The following is a 17,660-nucleotide window of genomic DNA, read 5'->3' as shown; positions in this document are numbered from 1 at the left end:
CTCGGTTCGAATTTCTCCGCTAATGAATAAACGACTTAACGATTAAGACCTTAATGGTCGTATCATTATACGTAAGCGTAATATTTCGATTCGTCTAACGAGAGCAGCTACACCTATACGTGGATCGTTACGTTTCGTGCACGTATACGATAATTATTACGCGACGAAGAAATTGTACGTGAATACCTACGTGAATAGAAATACATGCTCGAAAGTATTATTGACTCGTGACGTTCCTCTGGCTCTAGCGCGGACGTCGTGTTTCGACAAAATGGTCGTTCGTTCGCGAACGAAGGGGAAAAAGTCTCACTCAATTGGGAACGGGGCTGGGGTGGGGGGAGGGTTTGAACGAAAGTGGATACGGAGGAAAAAGTCTACTACAATTTTCCACGCGCGATCGAATCTAACGTACGTTATTGGAAACGCGCGTATCGCTGGGCGTCGCTGAATTGAAACGTTACGCAAGGCTTAATATGGTCATCACTGCCCGGAAGATAAAATTTAGGAGTTATACTCTGTATCGTTAAATGGATCTCGACGATGAGATGGTCCCTGCGGGATGTTAATCGGTCTCGTGCTTCTTTGTTGCGCACTTCTCGGTTCCGGTTTTTCTTTTCTTTTTTTTTTTCTTTTTTCTTCTTTTTTTTTCATTCTTCTTTTAATACAAAAGCATGAGACACACGCCTGTAAACACGGTTACGCGAGAGCGAAGTGGATACCTTTACCGGTACGAAGTGGATTTACATTGACCTCATTGTGTATTTACGCGAGAACTCGTCTTCTTTTCCTTTTCCTTGTGTATGTGTGTGTTTGTGTGTTCTTTTTTTTTGTCGTTTTCTTTTTATACTGCGATTGTGATCGAAGCGCTCTACTCGATATTGCTACGACGATTCTTGTCAAAATACATTACGATTCGTTACGATCTCTCATCGAAATTGACACTTTCGGAGCGCGCGAAGAAACCCGCGCCCGACGAGTGCCCCGAAACGAGCGCGAAAAAAATGGGACGAAAAGAAAGAAAAAAGAAAGAAAAAAAAAAATAGAAAAATATCGAGCAAACTTATTACCGTTTATTCGTACTACCCGTCGGACGGAGAATTTGAAAAATGCTTCGGAAAGTATTTTCCAAGCGAGTGTATCGGTGACGTTCGATCGCTGGTCTCACTCGATGGAACGGTACTTGTACAAGAAGAGAAACGGAGAACGTGGTGTGCAAGTATTTCGGAGCACCCGCGCGGACGAGTGCACACGACTATAAGAAAACTGTATACTGCGAAGAAGCGCTTAGAAACGATTAATGACGAAAATGCGTGTTGACACGGTCGTTGAAGAATCGTACGAAAAATCTTCGTGAATCTCGAAACTGCAATACTGATTATATCTAACACGTTGGCTGATTCGTTTTGATTAAACTCGGTAAAATACGTTGTCTCTACGTTCTAACGATACAGTACGTGGTAACAATTGATCCACTTCTGCGACGCAGTGGTAGTACTAGTAGTAGGGTGTGAACCTTGTCCTTGAGGTTCGAGATCGATCTTTCTTGTTTCTTTCGATTCCGAAGTATTCTTCTCGGTAACGTGGAATAAAAAGAGCAACCGAGGGATTCCGTTGTCCCTTTAACGTTTTATTCTCTCGTCGTGCGCGATGGAAGAAACTCGAGCTCGAAATTCAAGGTCAGGGAGTTGCATTTCGGAGATTCAAACGCGTGGACTCGTAACGCTAACGTTCACCAACCCGTGGCTGGCAAAATTGTAAATCGACGCACGGGTGTCGTTGAGAGCGGCCAACGTGTGAAAGGCAATAGGTAGATAACGGAGAAAGGAAAACAAAGAACGGAGGGAACTTAACGATCTAAATACATCGAGTGGCGCGCATCCTTTGTTGCATCGATCGACTTCGGGCCACGATGCACCAAATCGAGATTGTACGCGTAAGTTTCGTTTTAACGCGCGCCTTCGCGATTACGATACGAAGGACAAACACGGGGAACAACCGAACCATACGACGTACTTTATACGCGCACGCTGTCTTCCTGATATGCACACGATATATTGCTCCGGCTTGGGGACAGCCGTCGGATAAATAAATAGATCTGACAAATAAATAAATAAATAAATTAATCGATCACGGTTTACGTCTAAGCGGTTACGACTAAGCTTTCGTACAAAAATCCTAACGTTAAGAGAGGAAAGTATAAGATCTTTGATTGTTGGACGGAGTCGTGCAAAAAAGAGGAGCGATCTGAAAAATTGTTTCATGGCCCGAGGAGTCGATTATATTAGACTCTTCGTGAAAGTAAAAACGACGACAAGGCGTTGCGAGTCGAGAATGTACAGGCCGCGGTAACGAATTGTAAATCAATAACACGACGTGTACGATACTGGTTAAACGTTCAACGATTAAATCGAAAGTTCGCAATTTCCGGAACGAATGATATCACGAAAGTGGGGAACGGTCCTGTTCATCCTCGAGTTGTACTAAGTAACTCGTATCTCGTCGGAGAAATGAAACCCTTATACGATATTACTACGCGTTGTACGACGGGGAAAACAACGATCGAAAGAAGTAATCGTTACGTTTAGATACTTATAGGTAACCGTTACCTACGAGATTATTTTCTCTTTTGCATGATACCGTACAATCCGTCGTGTTGGTACGGCCGATTGCGATAATACAGGCTTGTACGTGATCGACGGAAGTAATACAGCGAGGACGTGGGAAACTTTAGAGAGCAAAGTCCCGTGATTGGGAAATAAAAGTGATAGTGATATCGGATCGATTGTGTACGGCTCTGTAGCCAGCAGACAGCTTTTCAATAGGGAAAAACACATTTGGCGGCTCGTACCCGGGGCATAAGGGTGTCGATTCAACGATACCACCTCGAGCGTGCCTCCAACCCTCGCTGTATTCGTTCCCATCTCGATGGTAGACGCGCACGTGAAGCGGTAGACTCAAGTTCGAAACGGAAGATCACCGGTGCTTCTTACAAATACAAAACCATCAAAATGTTTGTTTACCTCGCGCAAGGCAATCGGTTTCTTAAAGCGCGACACGACCGACGAGCCTACCGCTGACCCTAACTCTAAGATGAAAGATGCTTTGTTTCATTATTATTATTCTCAAAAAATACTGTACACAAGAATACCTAAGTTACGTCGAAGCTCGTTCACTGGCGCTCGAACCAGCACTGAAGCACTGTTTAAGTACGTTAACGTACGACCGAACCGATACGCTTCTTGTTCTCGACTTAATCAAGAGAAGATAAAACAGGGGGTACGGGGACGACGTTCAAGACTACGGGCAGGGTGTGAACCGATTTCTCAGTTTCTAGGTCTCTCCGGGTGGCGGAGTTCACCTCCTCAAGAAACGGAAGAAACCTTGACCCTTCTCTGGCGGTGGTGCCATCAACATCGGGACTTGGTTCTTATGCGTTATGTGAATCTGAAACAACGAAATACTTTTATGAGGGGTCGATTGATTTCGTTTCAAGTATAGTCGAACGCGTCGAATATTTCCCAACGATACACGTATTCAACGATTTCCTTGGAACGCGGAATTGTTCACGGTATACACAATAACGATCCAATAATTTCCTACAGTCACCGGGCACTCTTCAGGAAACTTTCGGATTCCATATTCGTTGGTATTTATTTAATATACTTTCGAATTTCAAGGAAATCGTTGATAAATTATTTCGTTATTCAACGCGTAATGTTCGTAAATGGTCGACTTACGGTGCACGGACCCTGCATCCACGGTTCACCGTCAATCTGCATCGGAAAACGCTTTCTCGTGGTGATCGTGACGCTGCTGCACTGAGCCAATCTCCTACCGGAATGACGAAGTCCTGTTTTCACCTGACCCATGTGCAAGCAGTTCTCCAAACCGATCACCTCTATGAGATTGTCTCCGATATCTGCAAACAGTTCCGTTACATTGCTTGTTGTTCGCCATTGGAGCGATCGGTATCGAATAAAAATCGATGAAAATTGCTTTTGCTCGAATACATGCCTTGTATCGCGGCTGTGAGATCTACCGAGTTAAAGCTACTGGTGCTGAGTTCTTTGTCGGGTCGTTTTTTCCGTTTGCCAAGACGGTGCCTCGAATGATGTTCACCCCAGAGATTCGAGCCCCCGTGAGTGAAAGGAATGTTCAGTAAGGCGACTCCTTGAAGGGAAGGACCGTGAGCCAAATCCAAAGGAGTTCCGTCGCACTACAATAGTAAAAAGTAAGAAACATTTAACGAACACGTCGATATAATAATAAATATACAGAGGGCTCGGGTAACTGGTGTCGCAAAGGGCGATATGGTAGTTCCACGCGAGGAAGTGAATCGTAAATTTCAAATGAAATTTTTTCACAAGAGTCTTTGTCCTCGAGAACGTCAATTTTGAAAATTCCCTGTAGAATCTTCCTGACCGCATTTGTGCCACGAATTTTAATTCATGGTGTACAACGTAAAAAGAATTGTTCGCAGAAAAGATTATATCGTACAAAAATTCTAGTGTAAAAATATTTCGCAAAAAAGTTATATCTACATAAACGATTTCGATTCACATTTTCGCGCAGAATAAACGTATTACCGCTTTGTATCACCGGTTATCGCACACACTCCGTACCCGATGACGCAAGAAGTGGGTATGTATACGCACAATGATCTCGAGATCTTCGTGGAGATTTTTACAGCTGGCAGCGAATTGTTCCGTGGTCGCGTATTCGAAGTACCAGAGTTTGTTTTTCATTCGACTGTTGAACTTCTCGGGGTTCTTCTCCCTCTCCATGTGGAATTTCACGCATATTGCAGCGTCGACCCCGACCGAGAAATAATTGTTGATGATATTATACGGTATACAATCTTGATTCGGTTTCTTCTCGTCCTTCTGATCCAGCACCTCGATCTGCCAACGATCCATCATCACGGACGTCGCTTTCTCGATTTTCTGCAAGCGATCCATCCCCATGTTGCTTAGAATCTCCTCTCGAACACAGTCGAGAATGTATCTCGGTTGCCTCGTTTATAGTACTTACCTTGAGGACTTTGTGAATAGCTTCGCCCTCGTAACCACCACCCCATCGAAGACATCTTGCAAGGTCGTTGCCTGTGCCCAATGGTATAACGCCTACAGCGGGCTGGTGCTCGAACTGGACACGATCTGAAATTCACGGTACCGATTAGTTGTGAAAAATTTCGCGAAGAATCACGAACGAAAATGATCCATCTCGGAGGGGTTCGGCTCCGAATAACCAATCCCCTTCGTCGCGTACGAGTGATCGAGATCAAAAATCGTACCCATAGTCTCCAAAACCCAGCCTACGGTACCGTCACCGCCGCAACAGATCACCTTGAAGTTCTCCACGTCCTTGAACATCTGCAGAGCCTGCATGGGTCCACTCATGGCCAAGTCATGAATCTGTCGCGGGTTCAAGATGTACTGAAACTTCCTCAGCATTCGTTCGCCCTGTCTGCCCCCAGATTTTGGATTTATAAACACCAGAAGCGGCACTATACCCGGCGGTGGTGTGATTTGGAAGGACATCGCTGGCTGCTGGTTGGAAGCATTACCGGACGTTAGAAACCCAGTCTGAAGACAGAACGTTGCTGCTTAAATACGAATTTTTTTCCGAAGTAGTCGAAAACTACGTAAAACGAAGCATCCGTTTCGTCGTTCGGGGAACTAGTTTGCGAAACGCGAGTAGCTTTGGTTCTCTTCGCTGTTCCTTTGTCAAAATACATCGTAAATTTATTACGATGCGATCCAGACTGATGGACAATTTTAATTTTAAGCTTCGAGTAGTACTTAACTGCTCGGTTTAGGTGCTCGTAAGATCGATTCAGTAACGGTAGTGTCTTTCGTTCTAAACACGGATATTGTTTGTACTCGAACGATTCCTCAATTGTGTAATTTTGTACGCAAAGCTACGAGTGTTCGAGGATGTCGTGCAATTCGTTCGATCGCACTTACCGAGCTAACCGACGACGAATCCTGGCCGTGTTTGCTGCCTCTTTTGCTGTCCCGTGACAACGATCTCTGTCTGTCCAGGACGACTGGACAAATCGCCGTAGGTGGAAGGATATGGACCGCGTACTCACCGAGTGTGCATTCCGCTCTCACTTGCGAGACGCATCTGTTGTGCAACTGCAAATTTACCGTTGCATGAGTACACGACCACCGTGAATACCTTCGCGGGGTATTCGTAACAGGTTCCAATTCAACGGATCGTACGTATCGGTAATTGTTTCGAGGCTACGTAACGCGACGGCGAATAATTTTACATAAAGTTTACGAAATTTTAAACGCAAATCTCTCCCGATCGCCACGATGGAGAGCCCCGTTCGAGATACGAGAAGGAAAGATCGTAAATTCCGAAATCGATTTCAGAAGCATTCGTTCGTAAAAAATTGAAGAAAATAAAGTAAACTGTCCAACGAAAGATTTCTCACAGTCAGTTGACACCATCTGCAGTGTAGACCCGTGATACCGTTGTAACTCTTGATAGTCTTCCTACACTTGGAACATTTTCCGTGACAATTGCCCTCGACCCAGTGGTGCACCATTGTTTGCGACGTCTTCTTGCTTTTCACGTATGTGGTTATACAAGAGGCTGCCGCTCTTTGAACGCATCTCTCGTGGACCGTGTACTTGCAAACTGTGCAACAACCAACCAAGGTGTATCGGTTACTTTTCTACCACCGCGTGTGCGAGACACTTTTACGCTCGAGATACGGTGAAATTAATTGATCGTTCAAGGCCACTTTCGCGATCGCGAATCGTGTTGGATGTCAATGTTTACGGGTGACTCCAGTCTACCAACAGCGGTAAGGATGTTTACCCACGGGACACTTTAGCTGCTGGAGTCTGGAGTCCATCGGTGTAGAGTATAACTCTCTTAACGGGAATAGCCTGTTGTTAGAGATTTTCAACAGCTGATTCGATACCCGAGGGTATCGAAATATTCTTCTGGAAGTGAAGCTCACTTTTTTCGAGAAAGCTAGTGACCTCGAGCGGTTAAAATCTTTGGTCTCGACGATGAAAATATTCGGTGGTAGATTCAAAGAAAAGTACCTTCTTTCGAGGTAGATGATCGGTGACTTTGAATGAATTCCTCGACGATGAAAATATTCGGTGGTAGATTCAAAGAAAAGTACCTTCTTTCGAGGTAGATGATCGGTGACTTTGAATGAATTCCTCGACGATGAAAATATTCGGTGGTAGATTCAAAGAAAAGTACCTTCTTTCGAGGTAGATGATCGGTGACTTTGAATGAATTCCTCGACGATGAAAATATTCGGTGGTAGATTCAAAGAAAAGTACCTTCTTTGGAGGTAGACAGTCGGTGACCTTGAACGGCCAAAATCTTTGGTCTCGACCACGAAAGTGTACCCGAACACGAATTAAAAGAGTCGCTCGGAGGCGCTCGATCTCCGTTCGATGAAAGTCGAACGACGAATAATAATGGTAAGCACGAGATCGCATTCCTCGCGCCTTGGGGCGCTAATGAGAAAGCAAAACGGGCGAAACCGAGCCCAATGAAAATATTTTCTAACGAAACACGGCGCGGTTGGGGCCGCCGCGTCAAAGACCCCGGGTACTTACAAACACAACAAAGTCCTTTCTTGCCGAGGCCGACCAGCATATTCAAACAGAGATTGCAGTAGGCGGGCTTGCTAAAGTGTTTTAGCCTCCAGAGATGGATCCCCTCCTCTTTCACGTACGAGTCCAGACCCAAGAGAACCAGCAACGGAATCGTCGTCAGACCACCCCTTTTCCATTCCTCGAGCGATACCGTTCCATCGGCGTCGTAGTCTATTTCCACCATCATGTCCTGCAGTATCTATAAATAACGAGGATTTATTTATACGAATAATCCTCGATACAAAGAAAAGTTTTCTCCATAATTCCTTGGGACGATTCGTTTCGATACGCGTCGCGAGTAGACTCGAGGATCGTTTCGTTTTTTATCGGGAAGGTTGGCGTTTGAAAAAAATTATTCACGGTGATGTTGGTCTGTTTACGTCGCGATAGAATCGTTACCGTTGGAAATAGGCGGGCCGTTATCGTAACATCGATAACAAGAATCACACCATCGATATTCTGACTCACCGGTTTCAATTCCGAGACGTCCCATCCGAGATACTCGGCGACATTCATCATCTGATTGACAATGCAGTCCATCTCCTAGAGACACGCGATAATGATATTAAATGCAAGCCTGTGCGCAGATAACGATGCATCGATCTATAATGTTTCACGTTACGACGCGGACACACCTCGTCGCACCTGTGATTTTCAACTCCCTCGTGGAAATTTCGGTAAAAGAGAAATTTCGTCGAAACACCGTTGTATATTTCACGGGAACTCGTTCAGGCAATTAAGATTCCCAAGTTTCGAGATTCAACTCGGTCGACTAATTAGACTTGTCCGATTAAGCTCAACTTTCCGATTACCATTAACAACTTTGCATCGTCCAGGTTGGTCGACGTTAATTGCTCAAATTTCCCGTGTACAATGTTCATAATTTCAATCACCGTCGTTACAGAATCCGTATCGCGGTACGTGATTATCGCGTTTGGTAAATTTTTCCAATAAACAACCCGCCGACGCCACATCGATCAACAAAATAATACAATCCAGAAAACTTTCCATCACGGAAATCGATCGTTATTTATTAATCTTTCATCGTGCAAAGCGCATTTTGCATTCTGGTGGACATTTCGCGAAAATAAGCAATCCGTCGATATGGATTTTGTAGAAAATCGGATCGATACGGTGAAATTTATTTACACAACGATCGAACAAAATTAGTTTCGACGCAGCCTGTCGGTCTAAAGTTTCATCGGAACGAGAAACTTCGAATTAAGGACGCTCCGTTTGTTACGCCAATGTGGATTATATTGTTTAATAATATTTCGCGTCTGAGAACTCGATCGTTAACGATCGTCCATCGTGTGGAGCATATTTTGAGCTTTTGGTAAATTTTTCGGGGAGCTAAACGATCGATCCGTCAGCTTGGATTACAAAGAGAATCGGATCGATAGGATAACGTTTATTTATACAGCGATCGAATAAAATTGGCTTCGACAGCGTGTCGGGGAGTTTCGTTGGAACTTTGTTCGAAGACTAGATTCGCTGTACCGACACGCGAGTTCCGGTCGGTGTCGGAGGAATCGAATTAATCGGGATCACGTTCGATACACACAATTATTTTTAAATTCGCTCGATACCGTGCGAGTCGAGTGATGCGGGCGTGCCACAGGACAGTTCGCGAGTTCTCAGGTGAGAGAATTTAGATCAAGGCCCCTATCGAGAGCACCGATCCAAGTTTCACGTCCAATAACGAGCACCGTGATTATTCATCGACGTTAACTCTTTGTTTCGCGGTTAAGATCCGAGAAACTCACGATTCTGTTTAGGCTCGATGCACACATCCATTTCTCAAAGTCTCCGGTCGTTCTAACACCGTAAATCGGGTCACCTGTTCGCAAGCTTTGTTCCGAATTACGATAAAATGTCTCCGTGTATGACAAATTTTTCAATTAACGCGAGTATTTAACACGTAGACTATAGTTCTGTAACGTATCGATCGAGTCAATATAAACGTGTCGATGTTTCTAAATATTGATCATTGTGTATAGTTTTATAATACATCGATTAACAAGTTAACGTAAACAAGTCGATGTTTTCGAACATTGATCGTTCTATAGTGTTACGTGTTTTTCGAATTTTTAAACTGACACGTAACACGAGTATCGAACACGTAGGTACGTAGTTCAGTAACGTATCGATCGAGTCGATACAAACGTGTCGATGTTTCTAAATATTGATCACGATATATAGTTTTATAATATACCGATTAACAAGTTAATGTAAACACGTCGATGTTTTCGAACATTGATCGTTCTATAGCGTTACGTATTCTTCGTCGATCTCGTCGTCCAACTAGATAGAACCAGTTGAAACAAATAATAATATCGTCGATGCTTACGAACACTAACGCAAGTAGAAGTGGCCGGTAATGGTCAGACACGCAGACTACTAAATTGCGCGCGTACCTGTTGAATCTCGATCGTTATTTTTCTCGTGCATCGGAACTCGAACGAACTGATTTCATTCCACGTGTTCGATTCACTTTCCCCCGTAGAATAACCGAGAATTACTACCGGTTACCAGACACCCTGTACATACCGCTGAGGAATACGTCTCGTCGGTCTGAGAGATCCTTAACGGTTATTATACCGAACCGAAGTTCCGGTGAAACGGATGTGTGCACCTAGCTTTAATTTCTCTCGGCTCTCGCCGGTTCGATCCCGTTTCCCTTATCCCAAATGGAAATCGTCGAAACGATTAAAAACGAAGGATCCCGATGGGCGAGGTTCGATCGCGCGTAGAAAATGCAAACCCGATTCGGTCGTTTTACTCACGTTGGTATCAAGAACTCCGTTCCCATCCGTATCGTACAGCCGAAACATAACTGGAAGCAAAAAGGGATAAACGAATTAATGCACGTCGAAATTGGCGTGCAACAAGTTGCAGTAGATGTGCAACGGTGCTCGAGTGCCGGTGTACGAGCGCGTAGCTCGGTTGAAAGGAGCGTTGGAAATTTCTCACGTTGGTCACGCGAACCTGAAACTTCGAGAAACTCGAATACTTCTGATAACACGAGTATCGATTTCATTTCTCAATCGATACGATGCGTTTCGTAGTGCGTTAAAAATGCTCTCCAAAGTACGAATTCGCACAACGATGCTCCCGAGAGACTAAGAAAGTGTACACGATACGGTACTAAAATTGCACCGATTTTAATGCAACCGAATTTAATTTATTCAACGAGGTATCGTTGACAAATTAAACGTTGATTTAACATCAAGGTTTCCTCGATGAAACTCGTGAGGAATTAGAGAGGAAGAACAAAAAGTTTTGCCAATTGATCGGTAATTCTACCAATCGTCAACGTCTTCTGTAAAGTGGGTAATTATTTGTTCATCTACAAGAGAAGAAAAGAAACGATACTTCTTTACGTATTGTACAATGCGTGGATACGTATTTGAAGAATGTTTTTACGGAGAGAAATTATACGCAGGAAAGTAAATCGTTTCTTTTAACAGGGTGGAAACAAAGAATGGAACTTTGGGATGAATCTCTTATCTTTTTGCAAGGGTATCAGTCTCGGTTTTGTAATTTACTTTATTCGTGCAATTAAGCGAACTGTCCAATGTACATTCCACGGGGTGTAATTGGTCTCTATCTTCGAACGAAAGGATTACTTACATTCGAGTTTATCCTCGGGCCTGCCAGCCTCCAGAAGAGAAAGATAACACACGATATCCTTGAGGCTGACTTTAACCGAGTGAACGTCTATCGTGCTCTGCTTTCTGACAAGATGTCTCATCTCTGTAAATCGAAAAATAACACGTAAACAAGTGCACGGGAGCAGGCTACCCACCACGGCGCGCGGATAAAAACAATTTCAAAGCCCGATCGATAAAAACACTAGGGAATAATAGCGTACACCGGTCACGATTTAATCTCCTCGGGACAACGATAGTTGACATTTAACTGGAAAGTTGCGAACGATGCAAGTGTCTCGAAATGTCACGAGCTTGTTCGGCTCGCGAAATAAAGCGGCGAGGAAAAAAAAAAAAAAAAAGAAAAGAAGAAAAAAAGAAACACACGGACGTATTTTTACGTTTGATGTCAGAACCGGCTAAGAATATCGCCAATATTCCTAATGTGACGGGATAAATCACACGAGTGCCATCGTACGTTTGTTTTAACAAAATACGCGTCGAAAACAAACGTATAAAGACGTCGGGTAGGAAACATATCGGTTCGAGAACAATCGCACCTGCGTTCTTCGAATTCTACGTTCCGATTCGTCTCGAAGATGTCGTTACGATCACGTGTCCCTGTATTTTCATTTCAATGCGTTCCAATTGTTCGCGCGAGGCCTTAAAATCACACGCGGGATCGAATTCGAACGCGAAACATTTACTTCAATTTAATTCTGCACGATTTCTTAAACGTCTGTACGCACTTTCGACTCGTCCATCGGGTTCGCGAATCCGACTTTTTCACCAGGTTTAAATACGACGCGAACAGTTCGTACGAACCACGAGGACTCGTTTCTTCGAATATTTCCTCGGTGATTGAAAATGTTATCGCGTTAACCCGGGAATCGGTTCTAAATTCCCGGTTACGTTTCTCGGAGAAAAGTTTCGACGCTTTCACGCCGCGGAATACGAAATGGAAAGTCCGACGGTGCATTATTTTTAGACCGCAACGAAGTGGTTTCCGTCAGGTTGTATCCAAGAGCCTCCGCGAAGAACCTGTTGCTTCGCTTAAGGATTTAGGAGCCAAGTATCGATGCGTGCGTGCAAGCGGCCGCTCTAATTATAACGATCAACCGTTGCACGTGCACGCCGGCCCGATAGACGGCCTATGACGAGTATTCTTAGAACGATATTTGTAAGCAGATGTTTGATGTGTACGTAATTTCGAGCGACGCTGTAAGCGATACCCGGCCAGACGACATTGAACGTCACGAGCCTCTTACAAAGATACCGTGTTCCCTCCGACAGTCGATATCGCTTTATCACACTCGGAAGCGTGTTGAAAAACCTTCGATCGAGACCTTCTTAGTTCCCTAATGATTTCAACGATTCTCTGCGGGAACGAGTCCGAGATTTCTATGGTGAAAAATTTCTCCGTAGATCGGATACTTTTTCATCATTTGTTTCGAAAACGCTACTTTAAATCGGGTCGGTTATTCTCTGAGACTTGGATCTTTTATCTTCGCGAATCGAAGACCCAGGGTTCAGATTAGCGTGGCAGTCCTCTGTGTATAAATTGAAATTAAAATTTTATTTCCATTCTGTGTTGCATTCTGTTCGAAAGTTTCTCTCCCCGTCGAGGGGACGACTTTTAACCACAATTCTCAATTCTAGCTCTCCTCTTTCGGTATTCTTATTATTCGTGCTATCGTCGAAATATCTAGATTCTCGAGCACCGATAGAATATCCTCTCATCGTATCAGTCATTGCACGCCGGTACCTCGAAGTTTGCACGGGAAACCACCTGTAGTGACGTGTATTTTGCCAGTAATTCTATCGGGTCGTCCCCTTCCGCAACCTATCTACTATCGACACATTTACGTTGTTCTTCCACCTAATTCGCAGAACGTGAATCACGATTCGAACGAGCGTGTCTCGAAGATCATCGAACTATCGTGACCAATCGCGAGGAAATGAATCATACTGCCAAGGAAACGTAAGTTGTTCGCGTCATCCTGTTAGCTTTAATTGCAGTGAAACGACAAGCAACGGGTCGAAAAAGACCCGAGGAACGCGCCAATGTTAAAATCACCTTGTAAATTCATTTTCTCCCTAAAAGCGAACGATTGTCGGAACGAAATTCGACGGGACGAAATTTTCCGACGCAAATCCACCGTGTAATGGAAAATTGATCGAGTTAACGTTTGACAGAACACGTGCACGTCGGATCGCGGCATCGCGTTTGAACTCCGTGCATCTTTGCAACGCGCGCGTACTCTCTATAGTATCTCGGACTCGCTCCAAATAAACCTAATTTCGGTGCAACGGTAACGCAACCTTTTCATCGTCGTTCGCGCGATAAATACGTCAACCGCTCGTAGAAAATTTAATCGGTGCTGGGCGCAGGTTACGCTAATTTCTACGCACACTCCTCGTTCATTGAATGCTATATTTTTGTTATTGTTCCGTGCATCGCTCTATTTACGTTATTGCCTCTATCGCGCGATACACTAGGTCAGATAACGAACGAACGTTATGTTTTCTTCGAGACAAGTTTCGTAACAGTTGTAAACACTTGCATCGAGTACTGCGTCAATACTTCAGCACTGCACATCCGATATCATTTTGAAATTACAATATTTTTAAATCATTATCTCACGTTTGTGTATTTCTTTTGTTTTTTTTTTTATTCGCGTCACAAGTCAGGGAGACTCAACGGAGCTTTACAGGGATCCCAACAGAGAGTGTGCCGAAAATTTTTTTGTATTCTTTTCTCTATTGGTTCTACGAGTCTCTCGATGAGTGTTAACGTTCGTCGAGGTGTGCCCGAGGAAGAGAAGAAGAAGAGACCTGGCCCCACCGGTCACGAGGGAAATAAACCCGGCTGATCAATCGTGGAAGGAGAGACGATTTATATTCGGTGCGTGCAACAACGTTAAAACAAATTCACCGGCTATAATATCACTCTTTGGCGTCCATTTTAACCGCGTCCGTGATTCTCGTGATGGCGATGTCGCGATTTATTTCGCGACGACGCACGGACCGACCGTAAAGTTCATTCCCGCGAACATATGAACAGTGTTCTCTTCCAAACCATTGTGTCGTCTCCTTTTGTTCGCGATTTCAATAAAGATAATCAATTTTCCTCGTCGGGATGAAATTGTGGCGAAAGTGACCCTTAAACGTATAGTTCTTTTTTTCTTTCTCTTTGCGAAATATACAAATAAAATTAAAGAAAGTATTTCACTCGTTACAACGAGTAGAATAGGTACTCCATTGTGCGGACTTCTTTTGTTCGCGTTCTCTTCGTTAAAGACGAAATTGTCGCGAAGGTGACCCTTGAGCGAACAGTTCCTTTTCGAAATATGCAAATAAAATCGAAGAAAGTATAATATTAACGGGTAGATTCTGACCGAGAAATGAATCGAAACTGACAAAAATATATCGTGGAAGTACAATGGTGAGAAACAATGGAGAATTATTCGTGAGAGATTCACTCGCGTGACAAAGTATGAATAATTGTATCAATCGTAGGGATGACATCCGTGAAAGATGCACGAATACAATAAATTGCTCGCAATACGTAGCGAGGTGAATGTCGCTCATCAAATACGTTTTGCGGGCATTTAGTTTTATCAGAGGTTTTCGTCAACGAATTGTTTACATTCGACGAGAAGAGAATGCAATCGATATAGAAATCGATGAAAATCGTTTACTCTCGAATCGCTCGAAACGGAGACAAATATTTCGTCAAAGATATAAATGTCACGGTCGTGGAAGGTTTCTTTTCTTTTTTTTTTTTTCTTTAAGGGAGTCTTCTCGAAAAAAATTCGAAAACCATCGATAATTTCCTTCGAAGTCGCGGTGGTCGCGATTCATTTCGCGACGACATAAAGCAACGACGGCAAACAATTAATTTAATTGAAACCATCGATGCTCACCGGATGGCAACGATTGATTGCTCCACCACGACGATCACGCGTAATGAATAACGGACGTCAGGGGGCGGGGGCACGCGGAGGGCAACTTATTCGAACGTTATTCCCGACGAGATTTCATTTCGCGTATGAATAGAATCATCTCGGGCTTCCGCGTGCATTGTTTCTCACGGCGATTAATTCTCGGGGCAATGAGCCGGCGTTTGCCAGACTTTCGGGATTTGTGCGTTAAAAGAAGAAAGAAAAAAACGCACACACGTTTATACATATGTATATATGTACATATATATATATAATCCTCAACACGTATTCGCTAAGTTAAAGTCCACCGCGACAAATGCATCTGACGCAAGAGTTTTGGCGTCAAAGTGAAAATCGCTGACGTTTCGTTTCGCGTTATAAATATCGTAAGAGACAAGACACTAGTTAACGAAAATTTCTATTAATAAACCCCTGTCTCGTTTGTACGGGTACTCGTATATAAATAAAGGAACAATTGAAAAACTCTCACGTTTCTCGACCCTTTGTATCGACGCGTACCCACCAAGTTCATTTCACGGTACATTTCAACGTTAATTCGGTATTTATTAGGAATCGTTCCGGACGAGATCGACCATTGGGAAACATCCGATCGAGAATCGTTTTGAAATTTCGAGGGCTCGAAAGGGTTAATACCTCTCCCAAGTTTTTCGTTCTCGCTTGTTTGCGTTCCCATCGTTCCGTCGAGGATACGATCTATCTCGGAGATCTCGAGAAATTTTCAATTCTCCACTCACCTTCTTTCAGGAGTACACCCGACACGTTCGGTAAACGCGGTCGTCCATTCTTCAACACCATTTGGCGAGATATCGAAAGCTACTACGATCGAGGGGAAGCTCGTTGAAGAACTCGAGAACCTGGAAGTAACGATAGATCCGAACCCGGTGCGCCGTGTACTCGATCGGCGTCGATTGTTGATCAATCGCGGATCGATGATTACTGCACGGGAAACGCGAAGGTTGGCACTTGTTGCTTCACGCGTGACTCGGGAGACACTGAGGAAGTGTATCGCGAGAGCTTTGAGCCAGAGGGGTCGTGGTGCGCTCTCGAAGCGTGGCGTTATTTATATCGGATGATACTGGTTCCTCGCGTTATTTTGGGGATCGAACGAATACGCAGACTCATCGCGAAGGCGGGACAATCGAACGATCGACGCGGGAAAACGACGGGAAACTAATCGAGAATTTTCCTCCGTTACGAATTAACGATTACGTACACTTGCAAATTTGTGTTAATTAAATTTTGATGATAACTCCCACGACGTGGACAAATTTCTATCGATGAAACGTGGGGTTGCGAGGTACACGGAAAATGGTTGTGATTCGTTCTCGAGATTTTTCACGTAGGAATTAATTACTACGTACACTTATAAATCTGTGTAAGTGAAATTTCGTTCAATGGTTCAATTTCAATGATAACTCTCACGACGTGGAAAAATTTCTATCGTTGAATTGGGGGGTTGCGAGGTACACGGAAAATGGTTGTGATTCGTCCTCGAGATTTTTCACGTAGGAATTAATTACTACGTACACTTATAAATCTGTGTAAGTGAAATTTCGTTCAATGGTTCAATTTCAATGATAACTCTCACGACGTGGAAAAATTTCTATCGTTGAATTGGGGGGTTGCGAGGTACACGGAAAATGGTTGTGATTCGTCCTCGAGATTTCTCACGTAGGAATTAATTACTACGTACACTTATAAATCTATATAAGTGAAATTTCGTTCAATGGTTCAATTTCAATGATAACTCTCACAACGTGGAAAAATTTCTATCGTTGAATTGGGGAGTTGCGAGAGACACAGAAAATGGTTGTGATTCGTCGACGTGCTTTTTTTCGCCAAAATATTACGACTTAATATTATTTTCACGTATCTCGCGTCATTGCCAAATAGATCTCTCTCTAGACTTTTCCGCGTTTCGAAAATACCCACTGATGCAAGGAATTGGTGACGTTTTCATCCACGATTTCGTCACAAATCGTGGTAAACGATAAAGTCAGAGGTCCAGTCTAAACAACCTTACAAATAACCGATCTTGAATTTTCACCAGATGTCGTGACATTTCTTGAAGATCAAGGTGTGTTGCTTTATAAATGGCAATTTACACGTTTCTGTACTCACAATTTGGTAAAGGTTTAGTCTGCCCGATCGATGTCCCGCGTCAAAGTTAGATAAACATTTCCTTTCAAATGTTCCTCGTTCGAGCGAGCCGAATATTTTGGTACCTACGAAGTTCGAAATGTCGCTGTTTGTTTACCGATTTTTAATAAACGTTGTTTCTACTTCCCGTGGATAGTATTTACACGTTTCAACACCGATAAAGAAACCGTCTCGAATCGAAACATTCTTCTCGAATTTATCTTCGAATATGAAAAGAGAGCGATTCCTTTGAGGAATCGTTGATCAAT

The 17,660-nt window shown here is 43.6% G+C and overlaps 1 protein-coding gene across 5 annotated transcripts in view; it reads right to left on the bottom strand.

Moving 5' to 3' along the window:
- Positions 1–1,050: 1,050 nt before the first annotated feature.
- The window catches only part of Dgk (diacyl glycerol kinase 1), a 115,904-nt gene continuing 99,294 nt past the window's right edge, over positions 1,051–17,660 (bottom strand). For 4 of the 5 annotated variants that reach the window (XM_076322730.1, XM_076322732.1, XM_076322733.1 and 1 more), the window contains 12 exons: positions 11,271–11,393; positions 10,424–10,473; positions 8,106–8,180; positions 7,599–7,836; positions 6,446–6,651; positions 5,967–6,140; positions 5,294–5,585; positions 5,032–5,156; positions 4,656–4,943; positions 4,015–4,216; positions 3,738–3,919; positions 1,051–3,444 (listed from right to left, as the gene is read on the bottom strand). In XM_076322730.1, the coding sequence (XP_076178845.1) occupies positions 3,355–3,444; positions 3,738–3,919; positions 4,015–4,216; positions 4,656–4,943; positions 5,032–5,156; positions 5,294–5,585; positions 5,967–6,140; positions 6,446–6,651; positions 7,599–7,836; positions 8,106–8,180; positions 10,424–10,473; positions 11,271–11,393 (2,045 nt within the window). In that variant the 3' untranslated portion in view covers positions 1,051–3,354. The remainder of the gene's footprint in view (positions 3,445–3,737; positions 3,920–4,014; positions 4,217–4,655; positions 4,944–5,031; positions 5,157–5,293; positions 5,586–5,966; positions 6,141–6,445; positions 6,652–7,598; positions 7,837–8,105; positions 8,181–10,423; positions 10,474–11,270; positions 11,394–17,660) is intronic. The other variant, XM_076322731.1, reaches the window with a different exon arrangement.

Source organism: Ptiloglossa arizonensis, chromosome 10, assembly GCF_051014685.1.
Source record: "Ptiloglossa arizonensis isolate GNS036 chromosome 10, iyPtiAriz1_principal, whole genome shotgun sequence".
NCBI lineage: Eukaryota > Metazoa > Arthropoda > Insecta > Hymenoptera > Colletidae > Ptiloglossa > Ptiloglossa arizonensis.
The sequence above is the reverse complement of the archived record's forward strand: the minus strand, read 5'-3'. Positions and strand labels throughout refer to the sequence as shown.